This window comes from Clinocottus analis, unplaced genomic scaffold, assembly GCF_023055335.1.
Source record: "Clinocottus analis isolate CAN_PGR_092001 unplaced genomic scaffold, fCliAna1.0.p SCAF_8, whole genome shotgun sequence".
Classification (NCBI taxonomy): domain Eukaryota; kingdom Metazoa; phylum Chordata; class Actinopteri; order Perciformes; family Cottidae; genus Clinocottus; species Clinocottus analis.
The window spans coordinates 12,785,409-12,806,680 of NW_027176240.1; the positions used below are offsets into that span (position 1 = coordinate 12,785,409).

The following is a 21,272-nucleotide window of genomic DNA, read 5'->3' on the forward strand; positions in this document are numbered from 1 at the left end:
ATATGTGATAATGTGAGACTCATTATTGAAGCATTATCATTGAATCAAATGCTCATAGGAGTTAAAATTTGTGATGTTCTTAATGTGCACATGCGCCTTAATCTTAGAAACCTGAGCTGCATAGTTCTCTTTGTGTAGCCTGCGCACAGCTCGTATTCTTCGCCATAATAAGAGCATACATACAGGATTATTCCAATGTCACTGCTCTTGGTCGATTATTGATATCCTTCAAAGGGTTTACTTTCTTTTAAAAGCAAACACGACCATACTGTTCCTCTTCAGCTCAAAATGTACTCAATTAGAAAGTGTGGCGCACATGGATGATAACAGTGTAACAATATAAACCATGAAAGCACAAGGCTTTCGTGGAACAAATGGAAAAAAGGGGTTTCTTTAATTAAATACATTATATATCCGTCAGAAAACATTGCACAATGGTGAAATGAAGTGAATAAAAGCTATTCATCTTGAGTTTCTCACGTTTTGCAGGTTGCCTAATCCTTAAGTAAACTGGATGAACATGCATCATATACATTTATTCTGGAAGAATAGGTTACATAATGTCTCTCTCTCTCTTTTAAATAATTTAATAACGAATGGCAGAATTCAAATAGTTAAATAATGTTGTATGGTGCTTAGGGAACGGGATCATTTTCCACCAATCTACCTCATATCTCTCAATGATGAAGGGTTGGTTGGGGTGTAGCTTTGGAAGAAGGTGAACTTTACTGTGGTGGAATTCTGAAGTGTCTGAAATGTATAGTTATGCTTTAGTTGCAAAAGCAGTCAACTCAGTGCTGTGATAGACGTACCGGAATTGCCACCACTGGATTGTCCTTGAGCTTTCCAATCAACGTGAAGCCATCCAAACTGACTTTTTGTCGGGGTGGTATATTTTGGGAGCCGACCATGACACAGTCCACAAAAAGGACAGCAGAGTGCCTGCTGACTTGGAGCAGGACTTGGTGCCAGTGGTCATTGAAGAGAAAAGCCAGAGGGCCGAAAGCAACTGTCTGCCTCCCGGTGTCCAGCGCTGTGAAGGTAAACTCTAGAGACAGAGACTCCCCGTTAAGTCTGACGGCTAGCTGCTCCTTTCCATTTTCATACTGCATTTGCCAGATATTCCAGTTTTTTTTTATGGCGCTGCTACTCATGCGCAGTACGGCCACAAATGCAAACTCCTCCGGCAGCCCCAGGGGATAAGCTGATCTGAAACATAAAGGATGGACTATTAAACACTCAGCTTGAATGTTCCAATAAGGATGATGTATGTATCATCCACCATTGTCCCCTTTATGATGGTAAAATTATATATTTCATGATATAAATGCCATTTTTGTGTGATTTCTTTCTAAAGTTGTGCAAGAAGTAACAGGTAAAGCCAGTCTCTGATGTTCAGGACCATGGACAGGGTGAATAGCGTTATACCATTTTAACCACTAGGGGTCAGCAATCACTCACGTACCTCCTCTGAAGCTTACCTTGTGTTGATCCTAAAGTTAAATGCTGGGCTTATTCGATAAGCAACGTGCTCTGGAGATGATCCTGTAACCTTTTCAACAGTACCCCTTCTTGCCAGCTCAGCAATGTGGAATTGGGACATAATATAAAACCCTAAGAGCACAGGGACAAATAAAGTGGTTAGATGCAAAATTCTTTTGAAACTATCCCAAATTGCTCAAATGATTATTTGGAAGGGCAAAACAATATAGCTACTTACAATATACATTTGAGCTTTTTTCCAAACTATTCTAATGTAAGATTTTTATTTTTATTTTTTACAATTTCACAAACACACAGTATTTATATATATATATATATATATATATATATATATATATATATATATATATATATATATATATATATATATATATATATATATATATATATATATATATATATATATATATTGTGTATATAATGTGTTATCCTCTTACAGGGCAATTATTGATAGCAAAAAAGCAAACTAGAGTTTTTGTGAATCCACCTGGGAAATGGTCCTCCCCAATACCGATCTGAGGGCATATGGACTGCTGCTCCGTATGAATACCAATTTGAGATGAAAATCTCACAGCTGCCAGATGGAAACAGAAAGCAACACGTTAGTCCAAGTGTGTGTGTGTGTGTGTGTGTGTGTGTGTGTGTGTGTGTGTGTGTGTGTGTGTGTGTGTGTGTGTGCGTGTGTGTGTGTGTGTGCGTGTGTGTGTGTGTGTGTGTGTGTGTGTGTGTGTGTGTGTGTGTGTGTGTGTGTGTGTGTGTGCGTGTGTGTGTGTGTGTGTGTGTGGGAAGTGAATAAAAGCTAAGTGTTTGGAAAGCTGCACCACTGCCTTGAATAAATATTAGGCTATCTCTGCCTGTTTGTGGTTTCCTTTTTAACACTGCAGTTCTAGATTGGCCTATTTTAACACATCTGGACAGGAAGTTAAATGTATTTTTAACTGTAAATAACTGCGTTACGTCCAACAAAATTTCCTTTTCATCATTTGACAAGCAGGCTGCCAACATTGTATTAATCATCTGACAGTGTTTCACATTCATACAGTTGATAAGGAGGTAAGACAAAATAATGTGAACGCCTCATGGAACAATGACTATGTAGTCATATAATGAGTGCCTTTTATCCATGAATAAAAATTAGCAGAGTTTGTCAATTATAAAAATGTTCTGCAGCATAAACAGGTAACATAGCTCCACAGACCTCCTTACAAATGCATTAATGCAAAACTGCACAATTATACGGTATGTCAAGAGTAACATATGCCACAACACAGATGCCGAGCACAGAGAAAGTGCTGCAACAAAGAGAAATAGCAGCAGAGGTATAATTAACATATTTTGTATTAGTGGGTTGACAGATCCTGATAATTGGCATTCAGCTGAACTCTACTCACTTTTGCTGTAATGCACTATGCTGGTAAATGTGTAACTTTAATGTTAAAATGTTTTTATGTGAAATGTTCACAATATTTTGTCACTGTTATCTCACAAACTGCACTTTGCCATGTAGAAGAATACTTACTTTGAGAATGAAGTCCTGTGCAAAGATATTGTGGGGTTAAATAGTAGCAGCACAGTGAGTACAAAAGGATATTTCTGGAATGCAATGAGAAAAAAGACATGCAGTTTGAGTTAGAAATGTATTTGTTTGCATTATGGCTGTGATAGATCATTCACATTATAGACTACAACAGTTCTGGGATTGATCACATGTCAGTCACAAAACTCACAAGGTCACTGTTACATAAATTGTTTACCTTTTGAATCCAACCATTTCATAGCTTGATTTGAAAATGAAAAAAAAAAACACCTGCTGCCGGATGTTTCTATAGATCGGCTTGCAGGAGAAAACAAGACTCTGGATAGTTGCTCCCTCGCACGAGTGAGAACCTGCAGGTCACAGTGAGGTGTCTCAAGTAGACTCGACTGTCATTTATTTGGGGGAGTGAGTCAACAGTGCCCACAGTGTCAACTTTACATTCCACTAGAGTTCTCTTGCTCCCACCTTGGATTTAATGTTAATGTTTTTTTCAAGTACAAAGTCACAGTATTGGACCGTTTTTGTTGTTCTATTGTTACGATTGTGTACCATAAGTAATACAAGTTAAATGAGGTGAGGAAAAGATAGCGATACCCTTGATTCATCCAGCACTTTCGGGAACTGCATTCTCTGTGATCTCTATGGTTGCACGGTATTCAGACAGCATTTTTTCCAATGCAGTCCAAGCTGAAAAAATCAAGAGACGCTGAGTAAGATTCAATTTGAGCTGGGTTTGCTCTGTGGCAGAAAGAAGTTCTCATTCTACAATTTCTGAAATATGGTGGAGAAAATGTATCTATGAATTGTAGTGAATCAATTAAAATGCATTCATTACCAAGAACCCCAGATTGTGATGATGTTTTCGCAGGGAAGCTGGAATATTAGTGCAAGGAAATAAAAACAATATAAGCTAACTTGTTTCAAAGTGATTGTTCAAGAGGCTTCCTGGAGATGCACTTAATTCCATTTTTGTTGGCAGGTTAAGCGAACTCATAGTTGCTTCACACAGAGAATAAAACACTGCCTACTCAGCCAAACAACACCAACCTTGGGTTATTTTGACCTCCTATGTCACGAGATGTGAATTTATAAAAACACATTTACACTGTTTAAAATGTATAGTTATTATAATAATGACCACTGCAATTATTACTACTAATAATTATCATTGGTATTACTACTATTCATTATCATTGTTATTATTACAAGCAACCAACAGTTTAACGCTCAATTTATAGGTCGCACTTTTTCATGTGCGTCAACTGCGTCTCTGGAATGTGCAGTAACGCGCAGTTAAATGTTCGTGAGCGTCCAGGTGCAGCAGCGCTTGCTGGTGCTGTCAGCTCGTCAGACTGAGCACAGTTAGCTTGATGGCTAGCAAACACAAACAAAACTGTTTAGGGAGCTGCGTGGCCGCTCTACTCAGTGTGCCATTTTATGGGCGTTACTCATTTAACACTCGCCAAACTAGGATGTGAAATAGTCCACACAGCGGTGTTTTCTGTCAGCAGCTTACGGCGAAAGGACGGCGCGAGGACTGGAATTGGAGCTAACGTTGGTTAGCTAGCTAATGTTAGCATGCCAACGCAATGGTGAGTAGCGCTAGCTCACTCTTGTGGCTCATGTTGGATCCGGTGGTGACGTTACGGCAACTCTTACTGTTCGCTGGCTCCGACGAAGAGTTTACGTTCACGTTGGCCTTTTTACGTAGGTTGTGTTTGGTGTTTTTCGGACGCCCCTGACCTTTTTGCGGGCCCTTGGCAACGTATGTAACGTTAGCTTTCCACCTGTAACCCGTAGAACACCCACGCCGAGATTCTGCCCCTCTGGCCGGGGACCTGTCCCGTCTCACTTGCTCCAGGAATAATGAGTCGTAACTTTAATAGATGTTCCGTTTTCCCAGAACTGTTCTATCAGTTTTGGTTTGGTAGCTGGTGACGTAAAGGTTCCCGTTTTTAAAGAAGAAACCTTTCGCCGGAGTTTGGCCTTGTCATATAAGCGATATATTTAATACGACTAACGTTGCGCTTAAGTTAACGTTCCTTTCTCCGAGGTGAGTGTTGACTTGATTTATCGTAAGGCCCAGCTACATGTCCTAATCAGTAACGTAAGGACTTTGATTAAGAAAATCATTTGGTCTTTTTTAAAAAAAAATTTAAATATTTTTTTTCAAATTACAATATATGTATTAGCTCATTTGTGAGTTTATAAACAAACTGCAGCAAGACTGCTTTGGCAGCTTCGTTGGTTTATTGGCACCAACATTTCAGCATCCTGAACGATCTTTACCCTTTTTATATTCTCCATATTAGCATAATTTACAGACGTGTAGTGGCACATCCTAAACTACACTTGAAGAACCAGTTGTTCTGACAAACCCAAGACTCACCGTCAGACCTTCATGGCATCACAAACCTGTAATTATACCCTTAAATGTACATGTTTTTCTTTTTGAGTTTCTTCGCAGCAGATATGTTTGTGTAAATATTTTTCGACTCCTGTATTTGAAACTGGAGAACTGTTTGTCTATTGTACAGGTTTAACAATGATCCCCCCTCCCTCCCTCCTTCCTTCCTCCCATGTCTTGTATTGTACATTTGCAGTTCAGTTACAAAGCAGGCTCAACAAAAGCAGCTGTCAGTGGTTTGACATGAGTGAATAATTCAGCTTTGTATAAATTGTACTTGGTAGCTTGGTTCATAAGACTGAGTTGCTTAATATATCTGCAGAAACAAATGTGTCAGTTTATATATAAACAATGATAAAATGACTATATCAAGATCTTAATAAAGCAAATTAAACCCTAAGTAAAGACATAAACGTGTCAGGGACAGCCAGTTTATTAATTTACCGAGTGGTATCCTTGTATGTCCTCTGTGTCGTGCCCAGTTTAATTTAGTTTTTAACTGACAGCTTTTAAAGATAACTTCTTCTAAGAATGGATCAACATAACCTGCTACTATTTTCTCTGCATTCGGCATCTGTGTCAACCATGTCACATTCCTGGTGGCCGTTGGTATCTCATATTGGTTTTCTCTTGCATGAATACAATGCCTTTTAGTCTCCCAGTGGATGATTTATTAATTTCATTACATGACTAATTTAGGGACCTTCTGTAGGACCATTTTTTGCCAGTTTTATTCCCCTCACACTACAGCTCAAAACATGTATTGCATTAAATGACAAGGGTTTCTGTGTTTATTTCTAACACTACCAATTGGTAACTTCAGTCCTATTTTTTCAATGTTATTCATAGGGCATTCCCTTACCCTGCCATGCTAATGCTATTATGGTCTGGGCTGTTAACCAATTAGGCTCAGAGGACAGGATGCCTCCTATGCTAGATGTATGACCCCATTCCCTATACAAGTTTATCCAAGTCTTTCATATTCTTAAATGACTACTGCTGATTTTTTTCTTTTAATTGTTGTCTTCAAGATTTTTCTTTTTGAAGATAATAGTGCTTGGCTTTGGGTAACTTGGTGGGTCATTTCAGTCCTGCCTTGTATTTAGACCACTTTGTCTCTTGTGGAAATAATGGTTTTGCTAAAACCTCTTTGCTTGCTCTTTTAAAGACCTCCGGAGCTGAAATGACCAATTTGATCACTTTACCTGTAGGCCTACAGGTGTATCCCAGATGATGTAAGGCACCCCTGCCTGTAGAAACCAAGATGACTGAAGTCCAGGCCACAGTGGAGTTCTCCGTGGAGCTCCACAAGTTCTACAATGTGGACCTGTTCCAAAGAGGGTGAGTATTAGATTGTACCATTTTATATGCATTTAAGTTGCCTAGTAAAGAACCAAGATGATTTTTAGAAAAGTTGCTATAGTCGCAGTCACTGGTGAGAAGAAGCTTCTCTTTTCTGAGTCTCGGGCTGACCTCAACCAAAGAGAACTTGATTAGTTGATTTAATCAACAGGTCTGTTAAACCACTTTTCTGCACAAATAATCACTCAAAAGCGCAATGTTAAAATGTTGTGTTCAACAGAGACATGTTCAAATTTGTTGGAAATAAGTCATTCAGCATGAAAAAAGGCATCAAAAAATGACTAATTGTTAAAAGGCTTCTTCGTCAATGAAGACCTAAACGGCTGTTTAGTCTTAACTAATCGACAAAGAGGAGGCCGCCCTATTTGACTCACTTTACACTAAATTTTTAATATATCTTGATTACTGTAGTGCTGTAGGGATAGCACAATTGCAAAGCTATTTGTGTTTAATTGAAACTTGAACATGTATAGTATGTCTTAGGAAGCCTCTATTTACAGAGCTTCAAGTAATCGTAGTTGAAATTTTACAGCAACAGTGTAATAACGCTTCAAGCTCCTGGCTCGTCCGCGCTTTGAGAGCTCAGGTTTACTACACGAGTGACCGCAACAGAAAGTGCTCATTGTTTATTTATGAAAGTTGTAGTATCATTTTGCAAGTGCTTGTGGCTGACCTGTGCCGTTTGTTCCTCCTTCACCGAGCCTCTAATGTGTTTCTGGACCAAGCTAAAACAGAATTTGTTTGCGTTTTCAGTTTCTACCAGATCCGTGCCGGTCTAAAGGTGCCGCCCCGGGTTCCACACAAGGTTGAGACCAGTCTGCTTCACCCGGGAGGTAAATACATTTTTGATGATGGAAAGAGAGCTTTTCTGTATTTTGACAGCATTCATGTACCTTTTGTGCATCCAGTTGGTCAACTCAAGCCCCGCCTCTTTTCTTTCAATTCTCCAGTTAAAAACATAAGAGTAGTTGCAATACTTTTTTAACTTGCACGATGCATAAAGTAACACACTTCTACTGTTCTTATCAGAGGGCTGTTTGTGTCCCTATGAAGGCAGGTGACACTAATGAAGTCATATATATCCTTAGATGAACTTGCATACATTACTTTCAGCTATCTGATATTACTAACGTTTAATCAAAAATTGTTATTACAGATTTGGTTTACTTATTGTTTTGTTAATGGGGAGTTGGTAGGGCACTGGCTTATCTCACAGGCCAATCCTTATTGTTTGTCTAAGGCTCTCTTGCTTAGCGACCAGCCCTGCTAATTTCGCACAAAGGACTCAATTCTTTGTTTCATAAATAAATGGGATCATCAAGGGTGTTTAATTCCAATGCTTAAATATGTTTCATTCAAATTGTAATACTTTGAAAACCTTGCTCAACACAGTACATGGGGAAACAGTATTGCGTCTCACTTTCATCTTCAGGGCAGACCTGACGTGGTCAGATAATTCTTGCCACAGATTCTATGAATATTATTATCTGTAGGTTTGCTCATTTATAATCTTTTTTTGTATCTAGATTTCTCTCCATCTTTGAACAGTCAGCCATGAGAAACTACATCTGACATACGGTGCATAGTCAAGTGTTTTTAATGTTTATACAGAAAAGAAATCTAGAACAGACCGGTTTGCTATAGTCATTCAATTGTTATTTTTCATAAACACACAGTTAATTCTGGTGGTGTTTGTCTAGGCTCCGATCTGGCGTTTCCTGCTTCACTCCTAGATGATGTCATCTGCAGCAAAACATTTCAAATTCTGTACAAGAATGAAGAGGTTGTGGTCAATGATGTCCTCCTCTTCAAAGTAATGATGCTACTGGATGAGAAGAAGGTACATTGTTCTGCATATACTTTTGAATCGGTGCACAACATGATCAAAGATGTGACATTAAAGTGTTTTTTTTAAATGTGATACTTTTAGTAAGGGATTTATGATTTGCTGCTGGTCCCAATATAGATTAAATTAAATGGATTACTTGATAAGGGGACAGTGCACCATAATAAAAACATTACAGTTAATGTGCCAGAGTTAGCCAAGAGGCTATTTTTCATCTGTAGTTCTGAGGAGCAGATGTTAAAAAAAAACACAACTAAACACAGAAATAGGATTAAATATAATAGGTTATAAAACGTGTCCTGAAAAATGTATTATTGTGCCCAAATGTTATGTTTTTCTATATAATACCAATTCTCTCTGCTGACTAAAAATGGATCCGATTTACATTAATTTTTTTGACATTTTAATATAGCATTCATCACATGTTTTCTGCAATACATGTAAATAAATAGAGAAAGGAGTTTGTGTGAAACTTTTTGCGGCAGAAATATTGGCACAATCTTTTCTTTTTTGACAAACGTATGAACACAATTTGGAAGGACAAGTGCTGTCTTCAACCAAAAGCTGTCAAAATTTCGGTCACTAAAAGCTTTGTAATATATCCGGTTTATTAAAGCTGTTTCTATCAAATCAAAAAGACACACCTTGAATGTGGTTGTATAGAGCTTACTGATGCACTAGGGACATCATATACTTTAACACAATGGCTTCTAATTCAACTGTTTCCACTGTTTGTTTTTTTATATATTCTCAGGTGGAGGAGTCCCTCAATGACATTGATTTCCAGCTCTTCTTGGATTTATATTTCACAGATGGTGATTACACGTAGGTGTTGAAATATTTTAACTGCATGTTCTTCTTTCAATGTTGGTGAATTTGATATTGGCAACTCTTATACAAAACGAGGCACTAATGTGGGCCACTGTATCTTCCTTTTTTAATTTCCTCAGGCCAGATGATCCAAGTACTCTACAGAATATCAGTGGCCGTACACTTCGTTTGCACTTTAACCTTCAGCGAGGCATCCACCAACATGTCAATGTCATGTTTGACTACTTCCACCTGTCTGTCATGTCTGTAGCCATCCATGCCTCCCTAGTGGCTCTACATCAGCCCCTTATCAGGTCAGACTGCTACCTAACACAATAAAGCATGTTGGACACAATTATAAATTCTTTCAAGTGTTCTTTCATGGATCTCCATCATGTTATCTACTATTGTTGTTGGCGGTAAATTCCAACACATATCATACATGGCATGCACATACACGTTAAACAAATAAAAATTGCTATAACTTATCTAGAAATGCTCATTCAATTCTTGTAGTGATAAGCAGAGTTTGATTTCACACTGTGTATACCTAGTTTGCCTAGACCAGTGAAAACCACGTGGCTCAACCGCAACGCTCCACCGCAGAGCAAAGACTCGGTCATCCCACCTTTGGAAAATGTTGTTTTCGGTGGCAGTTATGTCAAGCAAGTATCACCAGATGTAAGTGGACCGCCTTTATTGCACGATGGACAATGTCTTTGAAAATGGTTGTATTTTATTTGGAGATGCTTCTCAACTACTGAGTTGTCATGAATGTCTGAAAATGCCACTGTTGTATCGTTTTACAAGTTTGCTGTGTTACAAAGGGCTAAATTAAGCATTTGAGAAAAAGTAAATGTCATAAACCTAATAATACATCCTTTTTATGAGAAAGAAATAGAGCTGAAAGATTAAAAACAGCCGTGCATGTATTGCTTAGGCAAAGCTGCCTGCCAGTAATACAGGCTTTGATTATTACATGGGCTGTGCTGTGGACTTGGAATTGACACTTCTTCATCTCAAGTGGAATGGTGTGTTGCATTCATTGCATTTGAAGCACAGGAAGATGTGTCAGACTGTTGACCGATAGGGCATCTATCAGACCATCGTCACATTTGGCCAGGAGTAATTGGCCTCTCCTGACAGAATGGTGGCCAGCTAAAGCTGCCCCTGAGATGTGCTAGTGTGAATGTACCAGAGTTATTCAGACAGAACAGAGGCCATAACCCTCATTATTCCTTGATGCATCATTAATGAGCAGCTTGGGAACAACAGCACATCAACCACTATTCATTTCACGATGGTTATCTGTGCAGAAAGCACAATAAAGCGTTGACCCCTGGATGTCGTACACAAAGTAAATGCCTGACACTACCTGGCAGAATAGTCTGTTGGGATTTGTTAATGGCTGTGATAATTATTGTATTACAGTTTAAAACTATTTATTTATAATGATGTATGAATATACCACTATAAAGTAATGTTGAATTTATCATTAAGAATCATGTTTTTAATAGAGCTGTGAAAAATAACGCGTTAACGCATTATGATTAAACTACAGGATTAATTAGTTAAAAAAATTTTAACGCATTTGACGCGTGCGCAGAATGAGCTTCCATTAGAGTGGAAATTCAACTATTTTCGCTCGAATGCAGTCAGACGTAGATGTCAGATGTTCACTCTGCGTGAAGACGTTGATGTTTCACCGCAGCACAACCAGCCTTAAGTACCATCTCAACACGAAGCATGCGTTGGTCGGTGAGGGGCGTTCAAGTGGAATGTGTCAAACCAGCCTCACTGAACAACAAGGACCCCTCACTAAGTCTGCCTGTGACAAGCTGAGTAGCACAGTTGCGTAAATAATATTGTTGAGGATGAGGGGTTCACCAAAGTTTTGCGAGTGGCAAGGGGGGACCCGAGCATCAAAGCACCGCAAAGACGCACAATCATGACAAAAATACACTAGCTGTATGAAGCTGGAAAGAACAAAAAGGGAAATTACATGGCTACTACGGAACATGTGTCGCTGACAGGGGACCACTGGACTTTTGTGAGTAATGAGAATTACTTGGTGACCAGACGTCCTCTTTTTCCCGGACATGTTCTCTTTTCCAGACATCACAAATGCGTTCGGCAGGGATTTCAAAAACGTCCAGGATTTTGCCTCGTTAGATATTTGTAATTCTCTTGGTTAAACTAGTTATTACGCCCTTACAAGTTTTGAAACGGTATCTTACATTCACCTTCTTGCGCCAGCTTTGACTGTAGAGAGAACTGTCATTGGTCGACCGATCTCAGGGTTGCCAGATGCAGGATAATTATCCTCCAAATACAACCATGTTGAGCCTTTGGTACGATACTACGCAATCACCATTCTGGCAACACTGAGCACCTTATCACCTCCGACGAACATCCTGTTACGCTCTGAAGAAACTAGTTTGGCATAAAACACCGCCGCATCAATAATCGACTGGAATTTCAGCGACAAACTTTTTTTTGATCTGATTTAAAAATTTTAATCATTTCACAGCCCTAGTTTTTAACATTCATATATTTATCTGATTTACTTTTTTTTAATAGTTTATTTATGGATGTGTAGATTTAATGCAGAACACATTATTTAAATAAAATCCAAAATTAAAATTGGCCAAAGCATTTTATAATTATGTTGCTGAGCCTTACAGTTAGTTTTCCCCTGGCAGAGGCTATGAACCGACTGTTTACAACTGATGTTCAGAACAACAGTAATGTAATATTATTTACATAATCAAATAATCTATACCCTCTTTTCTGTGTCCTTCATAATCCCTCAGGGCAGGACATTCCTGGTGTCTGATCCCTGTCTGCAGCATGCCTTCAGTCTACACCATAACCTCTGCTCCAATCTCCTACTGGCCTACCAGGGCCTCTTTGACTACTTCACCTCTATTACCAAGGACCTGCCCTCCTCCCATCGTATGGAACTAGGTATACACCACTATGGCTTCACTGCAACTCATGTCACAATGTGGGGATAACAGGTTGTATGAAATCCTAAATCTCAGACTTATTCAAATATATCTCTGCACAGTCTTTATTGTTGTCATTGTCAACTCTGAGAACTGAGCACTGAGAAGGAGCAAGTATTCTCACGGCCATGCATACAGTACAATACCTTCTGAATTATTTTTTGTTTTGGTTGTATTTTTCATTGTTTTGTCTTTTCAGCATCTGTTTGTTTGCAAGTTTGTTGAGTTCTCATATCATATCATTTCACCTGATCCCGACACATTGACATATTCTACCCTTAAACTACACAAGCAGCAACCCGCTAAGTTAATTCAGGAGTCTTAACTGTTAAGTTCATTATACTAACAATTATTCTTGCACTCATCAGATACGCCTGTTAACCAGTAGACTGAAGCCAAATTGTAACGGCTCCGAAATACAAGTCATTGTTGTAACTGTAGCTCACTAAACCTAACCCACACAAATAGACAGATTTTTACCAATACCAAATGATAAAAGGTTAAATATGCCTATATGTGCAATCTTACTAGCCAAGCCCAGCATGCAAGTCCTATATGAGCGAGTACTCAGAAGACCCTATCCTCGAAGTCAAAGGCACGTCTACATAGGTATGTCCTGACCCTTACAGTACCTCAAATCAGCCTGCTCTTTCTTTTATTCCTCTTCACGCTAGTTTCCTCTTTGTAGAAAACACCAAGTCCTCTTTATGTCCCATTTTCCAGAAACATTATACTTATGTATGTATGCATACACTATCTTTATAAATAGACATTGGTCAAAGTCTCAGAACGCAGTGGTTCTCTAGAATCTGTAGGGGACTTTCTGCTCGAGTCATACAAAATGTACTTTCTGACATCTGTGTTGTCTAACACCTCTTCCTTATTCTGCCTGTGCTTCAGGCCCTTTAATTCTGTATGAATAAATAAATGCATTATAGAAGTGAATTTTAGTAATGCATTTCCTCTGACTTCTCAGAACAACTCGACTTAGAGGCCCGTCTAGCTGAGTTATGTGAACATGTCAAGGTAAGACTTTTTCATATTTCTTCAGTAAGCAATGCCAAAACAATCATAGAAAGCAATGAGCCTGGTGCTTAGTTTATAGGGCAGGAGGAGGTAACACGAAATATACATGTGCATATCAATACGCAGGTTAGGGTGGAAGCAAATGGTGCATGTAAACTGGGTTAGTTGCTGCATTAAAAAAGAGCACAAAAAGGCTGAAGGGAATATAGTTTACTTTTGCAATGTTGTTGTTTTTTGTGTTGGTAGATATTAAAGTGGAACTATTTTTATTACCAAGTAATGTAGAATTTCAAATAAAAGCTGAACTGGAGGTGTCAGTGGTAAATCCTTTATAGTTGCAAGGTGACTCAAGGTGTGTTACCAAATTATGGAGAAGAGATGTCACTGATTGCTCAATGCCCCGAAAAAGTTTGTTAATTTGGAAGCAGACTGGCAAGCTTCCAGGTGTTTCTGCACAGTTGGTTAAATTATCTTTTTTAAAACTAGTCTCTGGAACGTTTTATAATTGTGTAAGTGAGAGAACCAGCCTTTAGCGGTTGGATCATGGAGTCCTGAAGGGTTAGGCCACTTACGATTAGGAGCGATGACTGTTATGCAGAGCTGTGGATTGATTGGAATTTTTGGAGATGATGGTGGCACAATATGCAAGTCAAGTTCCTCTTGTGTGTTTCAGTAGATAGAACTTTCTTTCAAAATATAGTATCTCATATTGGATATCAAATAACAATAGTTATGACAGACACAGAAATGGAAATATATTATATTTGTTTGTTTTGGAGACTATACTGCTTCATTTTAATTTAACAAGCTGTTTTTTATGATAGTACACCCTTCTTTTGTTTGTGAGCGGTGCAAAAAAGGTATTGGAAAACCATAATGGCTTAATTATCATTGCTTAACTATTGGCTTGAGTAAAAAAACTAGTACTAGTGTCTTCGAGAGAGGTCTTTGTGACCTAGTAACTATGAACTTTATGGGTAAATGATTAAGTGGGATTTGTTTCAAGTTAGCGCCTCCTCGGCTCAACAAGTGATGTGACACGTGGTTGCTATGTTTTTATAGAGCTTGATGTCCATAAACGTAGAAAAAGGAAAGAAAATACAGGCGGACTTGGCCAGGAACACTTTTCGAGTGGGTCATGAATAAGAGGGATCATTTTCGTTTGTGTTTAAACATTGTTTTTTTTCGAAAAATCCTTCTCATTGTGCAAAGTCCTGTTTCACAGAACTACAAGCTAGTGTTCTTTAGGGAATAATGCTCATCTGAGCCCTCTGGTGGTTGACCTGTGTTTTCATACTTTTAGCAGAAAGCCGAGTCCCCTGACGAGCTGGCAGAACTGGTAAATATGAACCTGGCACAGCTCTGCTCTCTGCTCATGGCTCTCTGGGGACAATTCCTAGAGGTAGTTTCCCTACAGGAGAATGTTGCTGCCCTGCTAGCTATGGAGCACCATACACTGAGAGTGAGTCCCAACTTCTTAAGTTGAAATATTGGACAAGTTACCTTGAATAATAATACTCTTTTGTTCCATAACTAAACTCAAGAGACTTCATCTTGATCTTATACTCTGTTATGTGGTTCCATTACAGGTAAGGCGGTTTGCTGAGGCTTTCTTTTGTCTCGAACATCCAAGACAATCTGCACTAGCGTATCAGGAACTACAGTAAGTTGCAGTGGCATGATTTGTCATAAAATATAGTATTTTAGACCAGCAGGTGATGGCACAGACTTGATAATGTAAGTATGGATGATTTTATTTGAGCTTACTCTCTCCTTCCCTCCACCAGTGCTCACAGTCACCAGCAGATGACTAATGCCATCAAAAGCTCCAGCTACTTCTTGTCTTTGCCTCCACTTCCAGTGGAATGTGCAGACCTAGATGGGGATGTTAGCTCCCTGCCAATCATCTTTGAGGACAGATATCTAGATTATATCACTGAAGGTCAGTAATGCAGCATTTCCACTCAACTACATGTACAGCCAGTCGACATTGACTATTTGTTTCTAAACAAATCTGTTTTGGCTTTTTTAATGTTCAACATGGAATCTGAAGATCGTGATGGGCCCTGGCTCGGCATGCACAACGCAAGGACTGGCTCGGTATCCAACAAAACAGACAAGCCCAACTCCAAGGAGTGCAGTGCGGCAGCCAGCCCTATACCTGAGTCTCAGTGTGCCCCTATGGATAACCCATGGCCAGACAGCTATGATCCACCACCCAAGTCCAAAGGCAAGTCAGTCAAACTGAAGAAAAATTCAAAGACTGAGAACTCAAAGAAGCTGATTAGACAGGGCTCCAAGGACTCTGTGGTGTTGGTGGGCTATAAGAACCTCAAAGCTCCTTATAGTGACCCAAAGCACAAGGAAGGGGAAGCTCCCCTAAACCAAGAAGAGGATCAAGATACATTACAGAGGGACTCAAGTAGTTATCTAAGGACCTATGCAAATTCAGTTTTTGACTCTGGTGCCACTTCAGCACATTGTGGAAGCAGTGCTGCTGATTCTGTTGCGGATGACAATGTTAGTACTGCTGCTTGTCCAAAAGGTTCTTTCAAAAAGCCTGCAAACACTGACTCACAGAATAATCCTCAGGCTGGTACTGGGGTGATTGCTACAGGCAACCAACCGCTTTGCAAAGATGAGCAAGTTGACCATGGTGGCCAAAAGCTGCCCCAGTGGCCAGCTAGGCTGAAGCAAATTGAGGTGAAACCAAGTGAAAAGGACCAAAGGGACAAAGTAACTGTTCTGCTAACATGTCAGACTGATGAAACTGTAAACTGTAATATTCCTGAGATCACCCAGACGGACATCTGTGAATCAAAGCAGTCTGTAGTGGACTCTGTTTTTGAAAGGCCTAGTACAGAGGCAGCACAGCGTAGCCACTGTCTGGTCTCTGTACAGGTGAAGAGTGATTGTATCAGGCTGCCAGATGGAGGAGTCCCCAGTGCCTCATCTAGACACTCGGATTCGGGCATCGAAAGTGAGCCGAGCTCCTTTGCCACTCAGCTTGTTCCAGGACTTCAGACTTTTGCAGGACTAGGCATCATTGAAACAAGCACGGCTGCCCCTCAGCCCGAGAGGCCCTTCCTGAGTCCTGCACCACGGCCAGTTCAGCAAAGCTCCATGCAAAAGCCCAGTGGGGCAGCAGAAATTCTTTACCCAGAAAATACCAGTGCTGTTAGTGGAGTTCAGTCCTCTCTCACTTCCATCAACTCTTTGCCCTCAGATGAGGAAGGTGAAGGTTCCTCAAAAGGCTCCAGTGGAGTTGAAGTTCGAGGCAGAAAGTCAAGTGTTTTGGTGCAGGAGCAGAGTGTAGTGTTCGCCGGTGATATCACGAACAGACCTGCCATTGACGTGGGCTGCACCGATAACACTACTGCAGGTGATTCCCATCTTATTAGGCCTTCGTTTGATTTGGAAACAGACACCAAATTAATAGGCATTTCTGATCTTGGACCAGAGGGAGCGGCTGGTTCTGGGGCCGTTAAAGAATCCCGTAATGACCCCCATACTGCCTGCCCGTCCAGTAACTCTGCCACCAGTAGCACTGACCTGGTAAAACGTGGGATGATAGAGAACTACTTTGGCTCATGCTCAAGCACAGATGTGTCTGAGATCAGCCCTGTGGAAACGTCCGCTATTACACTGGGAATCCAGGAAGGACCACAGGTTGAAGAGGACGAGGACGAGACCGAAAGCGAGATGATCGAGAATGGTTTCTATGAGGAAGCTGATGGTTATGCTTTTGTCAACGGTGTTGCTGATGAGGAGAAAAGTGGTGTTGGGGAGGCAGCCGCTTCGGAGACAAGTCTTCTGTTTGAACAGCTCGGCATCGGCTACCCCCACGAAACAAAGGATTTATCAAAAGCTCCCATCTGCTCCAACCTCGCCTCCAGCAGTGTTGGGTACAGCTTGAACAGACCTCCCTGTCCCACCACCTCCTTTTCCTCTAGCCTGCGGTGGTATGAATGTGTACCCACGCCACAGATGAAAGCGTGAGTCAGCTCGGACAATTTTTTTCATATCTCCGTTCGTGTTATATTTTATGCAGATATTTGTCCTGTCTGGCACATTATATATTAATTAATATTCATCAACTATTGTATCATAATTATTCAGGTTCATTAAGGCAAAAGAAGAAATGAAACACCTAAAGCTTCCTGGCTTCTTGTATAGTGAAGTATGTGAACTGGCATCCACCGTGCCCTACTTCAGCTTGGAGGAAGATGAGACTTGTGAAGAAGGCATCCATCTCATAGTCTGCGTCCACGGCCTGGATGGTAGGGAACCGTATCTTTCAGAGTCAATTCCTTCCTTTGGTCTTTTTTTTGTTGTATTTTTATGTTCCCGTTTCTGCTGCAGGTAACAGTGCAGATCTGAGACTGGTGAAGACTTACCTGGAGCTTGGACTGCCTGGTTCTCGTATTGACTTCCTAATGTCAGAGAGGAACCAGGTGAGTGGATAAGCAAACAGACACTACTGTTATCAACATGGTTGAGTTGGAACACTTTTGTCGTTTCTTTTCATTTAATGCTCATTTCATCCACAGAATGACACTTTTGCTGACTTTGAGTCAATGACAGACCGACTGCTGGATGAAATAGTCCAGTACATTCAGATATACAATCTCACAGTGTCAAAGATAAGGTAAAGTGTGTGGGGGTGGGTGTTCATTAGATTAAAAAAAAAGCTTGTTAAGTTTGCATCATTTCATATTTTTTTCAAGTTTTTAAGGCAACTTCATCATTTGTGTTCTGTAGGAATTTCTGTTATTTATTTGAATGTGTTGTGTAACATTGTAAACTGACATATAAATGTGATTTGGTGTCATTATGCTATCTTTGCAGCTTTGTGGGTCATTCCTTGGGGAACCTCATCGTTCGCTCAGTGCTAACTAGGCCCAGGTTCAAATGTTACCTGAGCAGGCTTCACACCTTCCTCTCCCTCTCTGGACCTCACCTGGGCACATTGTACAACAGCTCTGCTCTGGTCAACACGGGTAAGTTTTAATACGTTGAGCTTCTGGTAGAAGATGGCACACAGATTAACAGCAAACCGTTAGTTGCCGTGGGTATTCTGACTCTCTCTCGCTCTCTCTCTACTCTGTCATTGTGGTGAAGCCTGTTAAATGACTGTTAATTGTTGGTTCCTAGGCCTTTGGTTCATGCAGAAGTGGAAAAAGTCTGGGTCACTCCTTCAGCTGACTTGCCGTGATAACTCTGATCCTCGCCAAACTTTCCTTTACAAGCTCAGCAAGAAATCTGGTTAGCTTTTCATTTTTTTAATTTTTTTTTTAAACAAAATACATTTCAGTTGAATATGTGATTGTAGAAATAACTCTATTGTTCATCTCATTTTTGAAGGTCTGCAGTTTTTCAAGAACGTAGTACTGGTCGGGTCACTGCAGGACCGCTACGTGCCCTATCATTCTGCTCGAATAGAAATGTGCAAAACTGCATTAAAGGACAAACAAACAGGTGGGTTTGGATTGACTAATGATGTTTACAAACTGCGTTTTATACCATCATACAATTCCACACTTTGGGGGGCTTAAATTAGCTGAAGAACCAGGACCAAACCTTTCCCTGTTCAGCTTGTTTCTCTTGTCCTTCCCAGGTTCTGTGTATGCTGAGATGATTGAGAACCTGCTGCTGCCAGTACTTCAGAACAAAGACTGTAATCTTGTGCGATATGATGTCATTCATGCCCTGCCCAACACAGCCAACTCCCTTATTGGTCGGGCCGCTCACATCGCAGTCCTCGACTCTGAGATCTTCCTGGAGAAGTTCTTCCTCGTTGCTGGCCTCAAGTTCTTTCAGTAGAATTGTGGCAGAATCAAATGTTGTTGGACAAGAGGAATGTGGAGCTAATACCTCACTGCATCTAAACCTTATTCTGATTTATCACATCTGGATTATCTCTTTGTTTTTAAATGCATATAATCACTTTTCAAAGACATGAGCAAAATCACAATTTTAATTTTAAGTTGTTCATGTTGGAATTACAGTGGATATGGATATTTTTTATTTTTCTACTGCCATCTTTTAAACATTGTTGTGTTTGGGGAAACTATTCCCCAGTCATATGCTAATTTTTCAGTGGTATTTATGTGTTATGTTAATACTTTTAATTACTTCAATTAATATTAGATGCTGAACTGGAAATGTAGCTGCTACAAAAATAAAATGGTTGTTTTTGGTGAGCTAGCCCAAGTTACGTCTGCACATACTGTCCTCACCATTGCAAATGTTTCCCACCAATTTTAAGAGGGACACTGCATTGATTTGCACCACAACTACATTTTACAAGCTTTTGTACTGAAACTGGTCATTTGTACAAGTTACTTTTTTATCCACACTTTTCCATTATTTTTAATGGCAAAGAGTGCATTTGAAATAGGACTGTTGCTCAGACTTCGCAGCCTTTGCTTTAGTCTTAAAACTTGCTGTTCTTTGCCATTTGCAGAATTCTGCACAACATTTACCCAACCTGGTGTTGGGAGAATAAAGCTTTACCTAAAACATAGCAACATTTTATTACAGAGGTTTTAAGCAATGATCATCAGTCAGCATAAGCACATAATGGTAATATTAACTTGTTTTATTGAAAGTATTTGGTTGGTATAATTTGGTCATTGTGTTTGAACTGCAAAGTATTGTTTGGAATTAAAAAAACATTTTTGAGAACTGTTTATAATCATCGTATTCTACCATTAAATATGCATATTATGAAGTTGGTTAAATGACTTTTCTTTCTTTGTGTTCTTCCTATTCACAGGTCTTAATACACTAAGTGCAAGAAAATAGCTCTCCGATGATTACGTAGCACCAACTAATACACTCTTAGTAATGTTATGAGCTAACACGGTTGTGATGAATTTAATTCTATTTTGAATAGCATTTATATACATCTTTTTGGCTGAGTTCAATATGATTAACACATGTAGCTGTAGAGTTAATGATATTGTGTCTTCAGTTTGTTCTGTTATTGTTGTGCCCTTTCAATGATATTCCTCTTGCTTTCCTTGTTTTCTTTGTCTTCAATTAATCAAAAGGCCCTGCAGATGGCAGTGTCATCACGGTAATGTGTATTTTAGACAATAAAAGTGAACATATGTGGAGTGTTTTACCAACAAACTGGGTTAAGTGTGCAAAAGTCAGGTTTTTTATTTGTATTAGAATAACAACTAATGTTGTTGTACAGACTGTATGCCTGCATGATCACATGTAGAATGCTTATGTTTTAATTGGTCATGCCTACTGAAGTGCTATATATGTTAGGTTTTTTTTTTCTTGAAGGGAGTTTGAAACTTCATCTGCAACCCACTGGTTAGAGAATATTGTATTCTGCCAGTGCAATGATAGAAAAAGATAAACTGTGAGGTAGACGGACTAATCTGTGGCAGATTAACCACTTCCCTGTCTATTACAATATGACATTGTAAACCCACAATAATACAGTATAGACATTCATATAAAAATAATCACTTTTAAGTCCAGGAGAAACATTCCTATTTATTTTTATTGCAACACTAAAAAAAGGAAATAAAGCCGCATGCAGACTTCTTTTGGGGAGCGACACATTGACCATAACAAGCGCGATGACAAGAAGTCATATGGTGTGTTTTGATTATCAGAGAAGACTCGATTACTTTATCCACTTCAACAACGGCTAATAGTGGAAACACAACAACTTTGATTCAGACCTGACATTGGTAAAAAAAAAAACAAATAAAAAAAAACTGAAGAATACAATATATGTTGGTAGCACTT

At 39.5% G+C, this 21,272-nt stretch overlaps 2 protein-coding genes across 17 annotated transcripts in view; one reads left to right on the forward strand and one right to left on the reverse strand.

The window, feature by feature from the left end:
- Positions 1-5,029, reverse strand: part of col9a1b (collagen, type IX, alpha 1b) — an 18,088-nt gene extending 13,059 nt beyond the window's left edge. For 3 of the 10 annotated variants that reach the window (XR_011077060.1, XM_068567179.1, XM_068567174.1), the window contains exons 1-5: positions 3,258-3,363; positions 3,023-3,096; positions 1,991-2,077; positions 1,482-1,614; positions 813-1,209 (exon numbers count right to left, since the gene is read on the reverse strand). Coding sequence is in view for 9 of the 10 variants with exons in the window: in XM_068567179.1 (XP_068423280.1) it covers positions 813-1,209; positions 1,482-1,614; positions 1,991-2,077; positions 3,023-3,096; positions 3,258-3,274 (708 nt within the window). In the remaining variant the exon portion in view is untranslated. Of the gene's footprint in view, positions 1-812; positions 1,210-1,481; positions 1,615-1,990; positions 2,078-3,022; positions 3,097-3,257; positions 3,364-3,634; positions 3,728-3,875; positions 3,914-4,699 lie in introns of those variants that run through there. The other 7 variants (XM_068567183.1, XM_068567176.1, XM_068567177.1 and 4 more) reach the window with 7 other exon arrangements.
- On the forward strand, positions 4,346-19,406 carry fam135a (family with sequence similarity 135 member A). 7 transcript variants are annotated; one of them, XM_068567169.1, is made up of 22 exons: positions 4,346-4,632; positions 5,353-5,457; positions 6,659-6,788; positions 7,563-7,642; positions 8,510-8,649; positions 9,410-9,480; positions 9,606-9,779; positions 10,020-10,146; positions 12,279-12,432; positions 13,005-13,082; positions 13,450-13,499; positions 14,803-14,961; positions 15,089-15,162; positions 15,287-15,441; positions 15,553-17,494; positions 17,619-17,779; positions 17,862-17,953; positions 18,050-18,147; positions 18,348-18,499; positions 18,654-18,764; positions 18,864-18,977; positions 19,117-19,406. In XM_068567169.1, exons 3-22 carry the CDS (start codon positions 6,712-6,714, stop codon positions 19,320-19,322), a joined length of 4,215 nt encoding a protein of 1,404 aa, XP_068423270.1. In that variant the 5' UTR covers positions 4,346-4,632; positions 5,353-5,457; positions 6,659-6,711; the 3' UTR covers positions 19,323-19,406. The 7 variants fall into 7 exon arrangements, with proteins under 7 accessions (XP_068423270.1, XP_068423268.1, XP_068423272.1 ...); XM_068567168.1 differs by lacking the exon at positions 4,346-4,632 and adding an exon at positions 4,857-5,093; XM_068567167.1 differs by lacking the exon at positions 5,353-5,457.
- Positions 19,407-21,272: the final 1,866 nt, after the last annotated feature.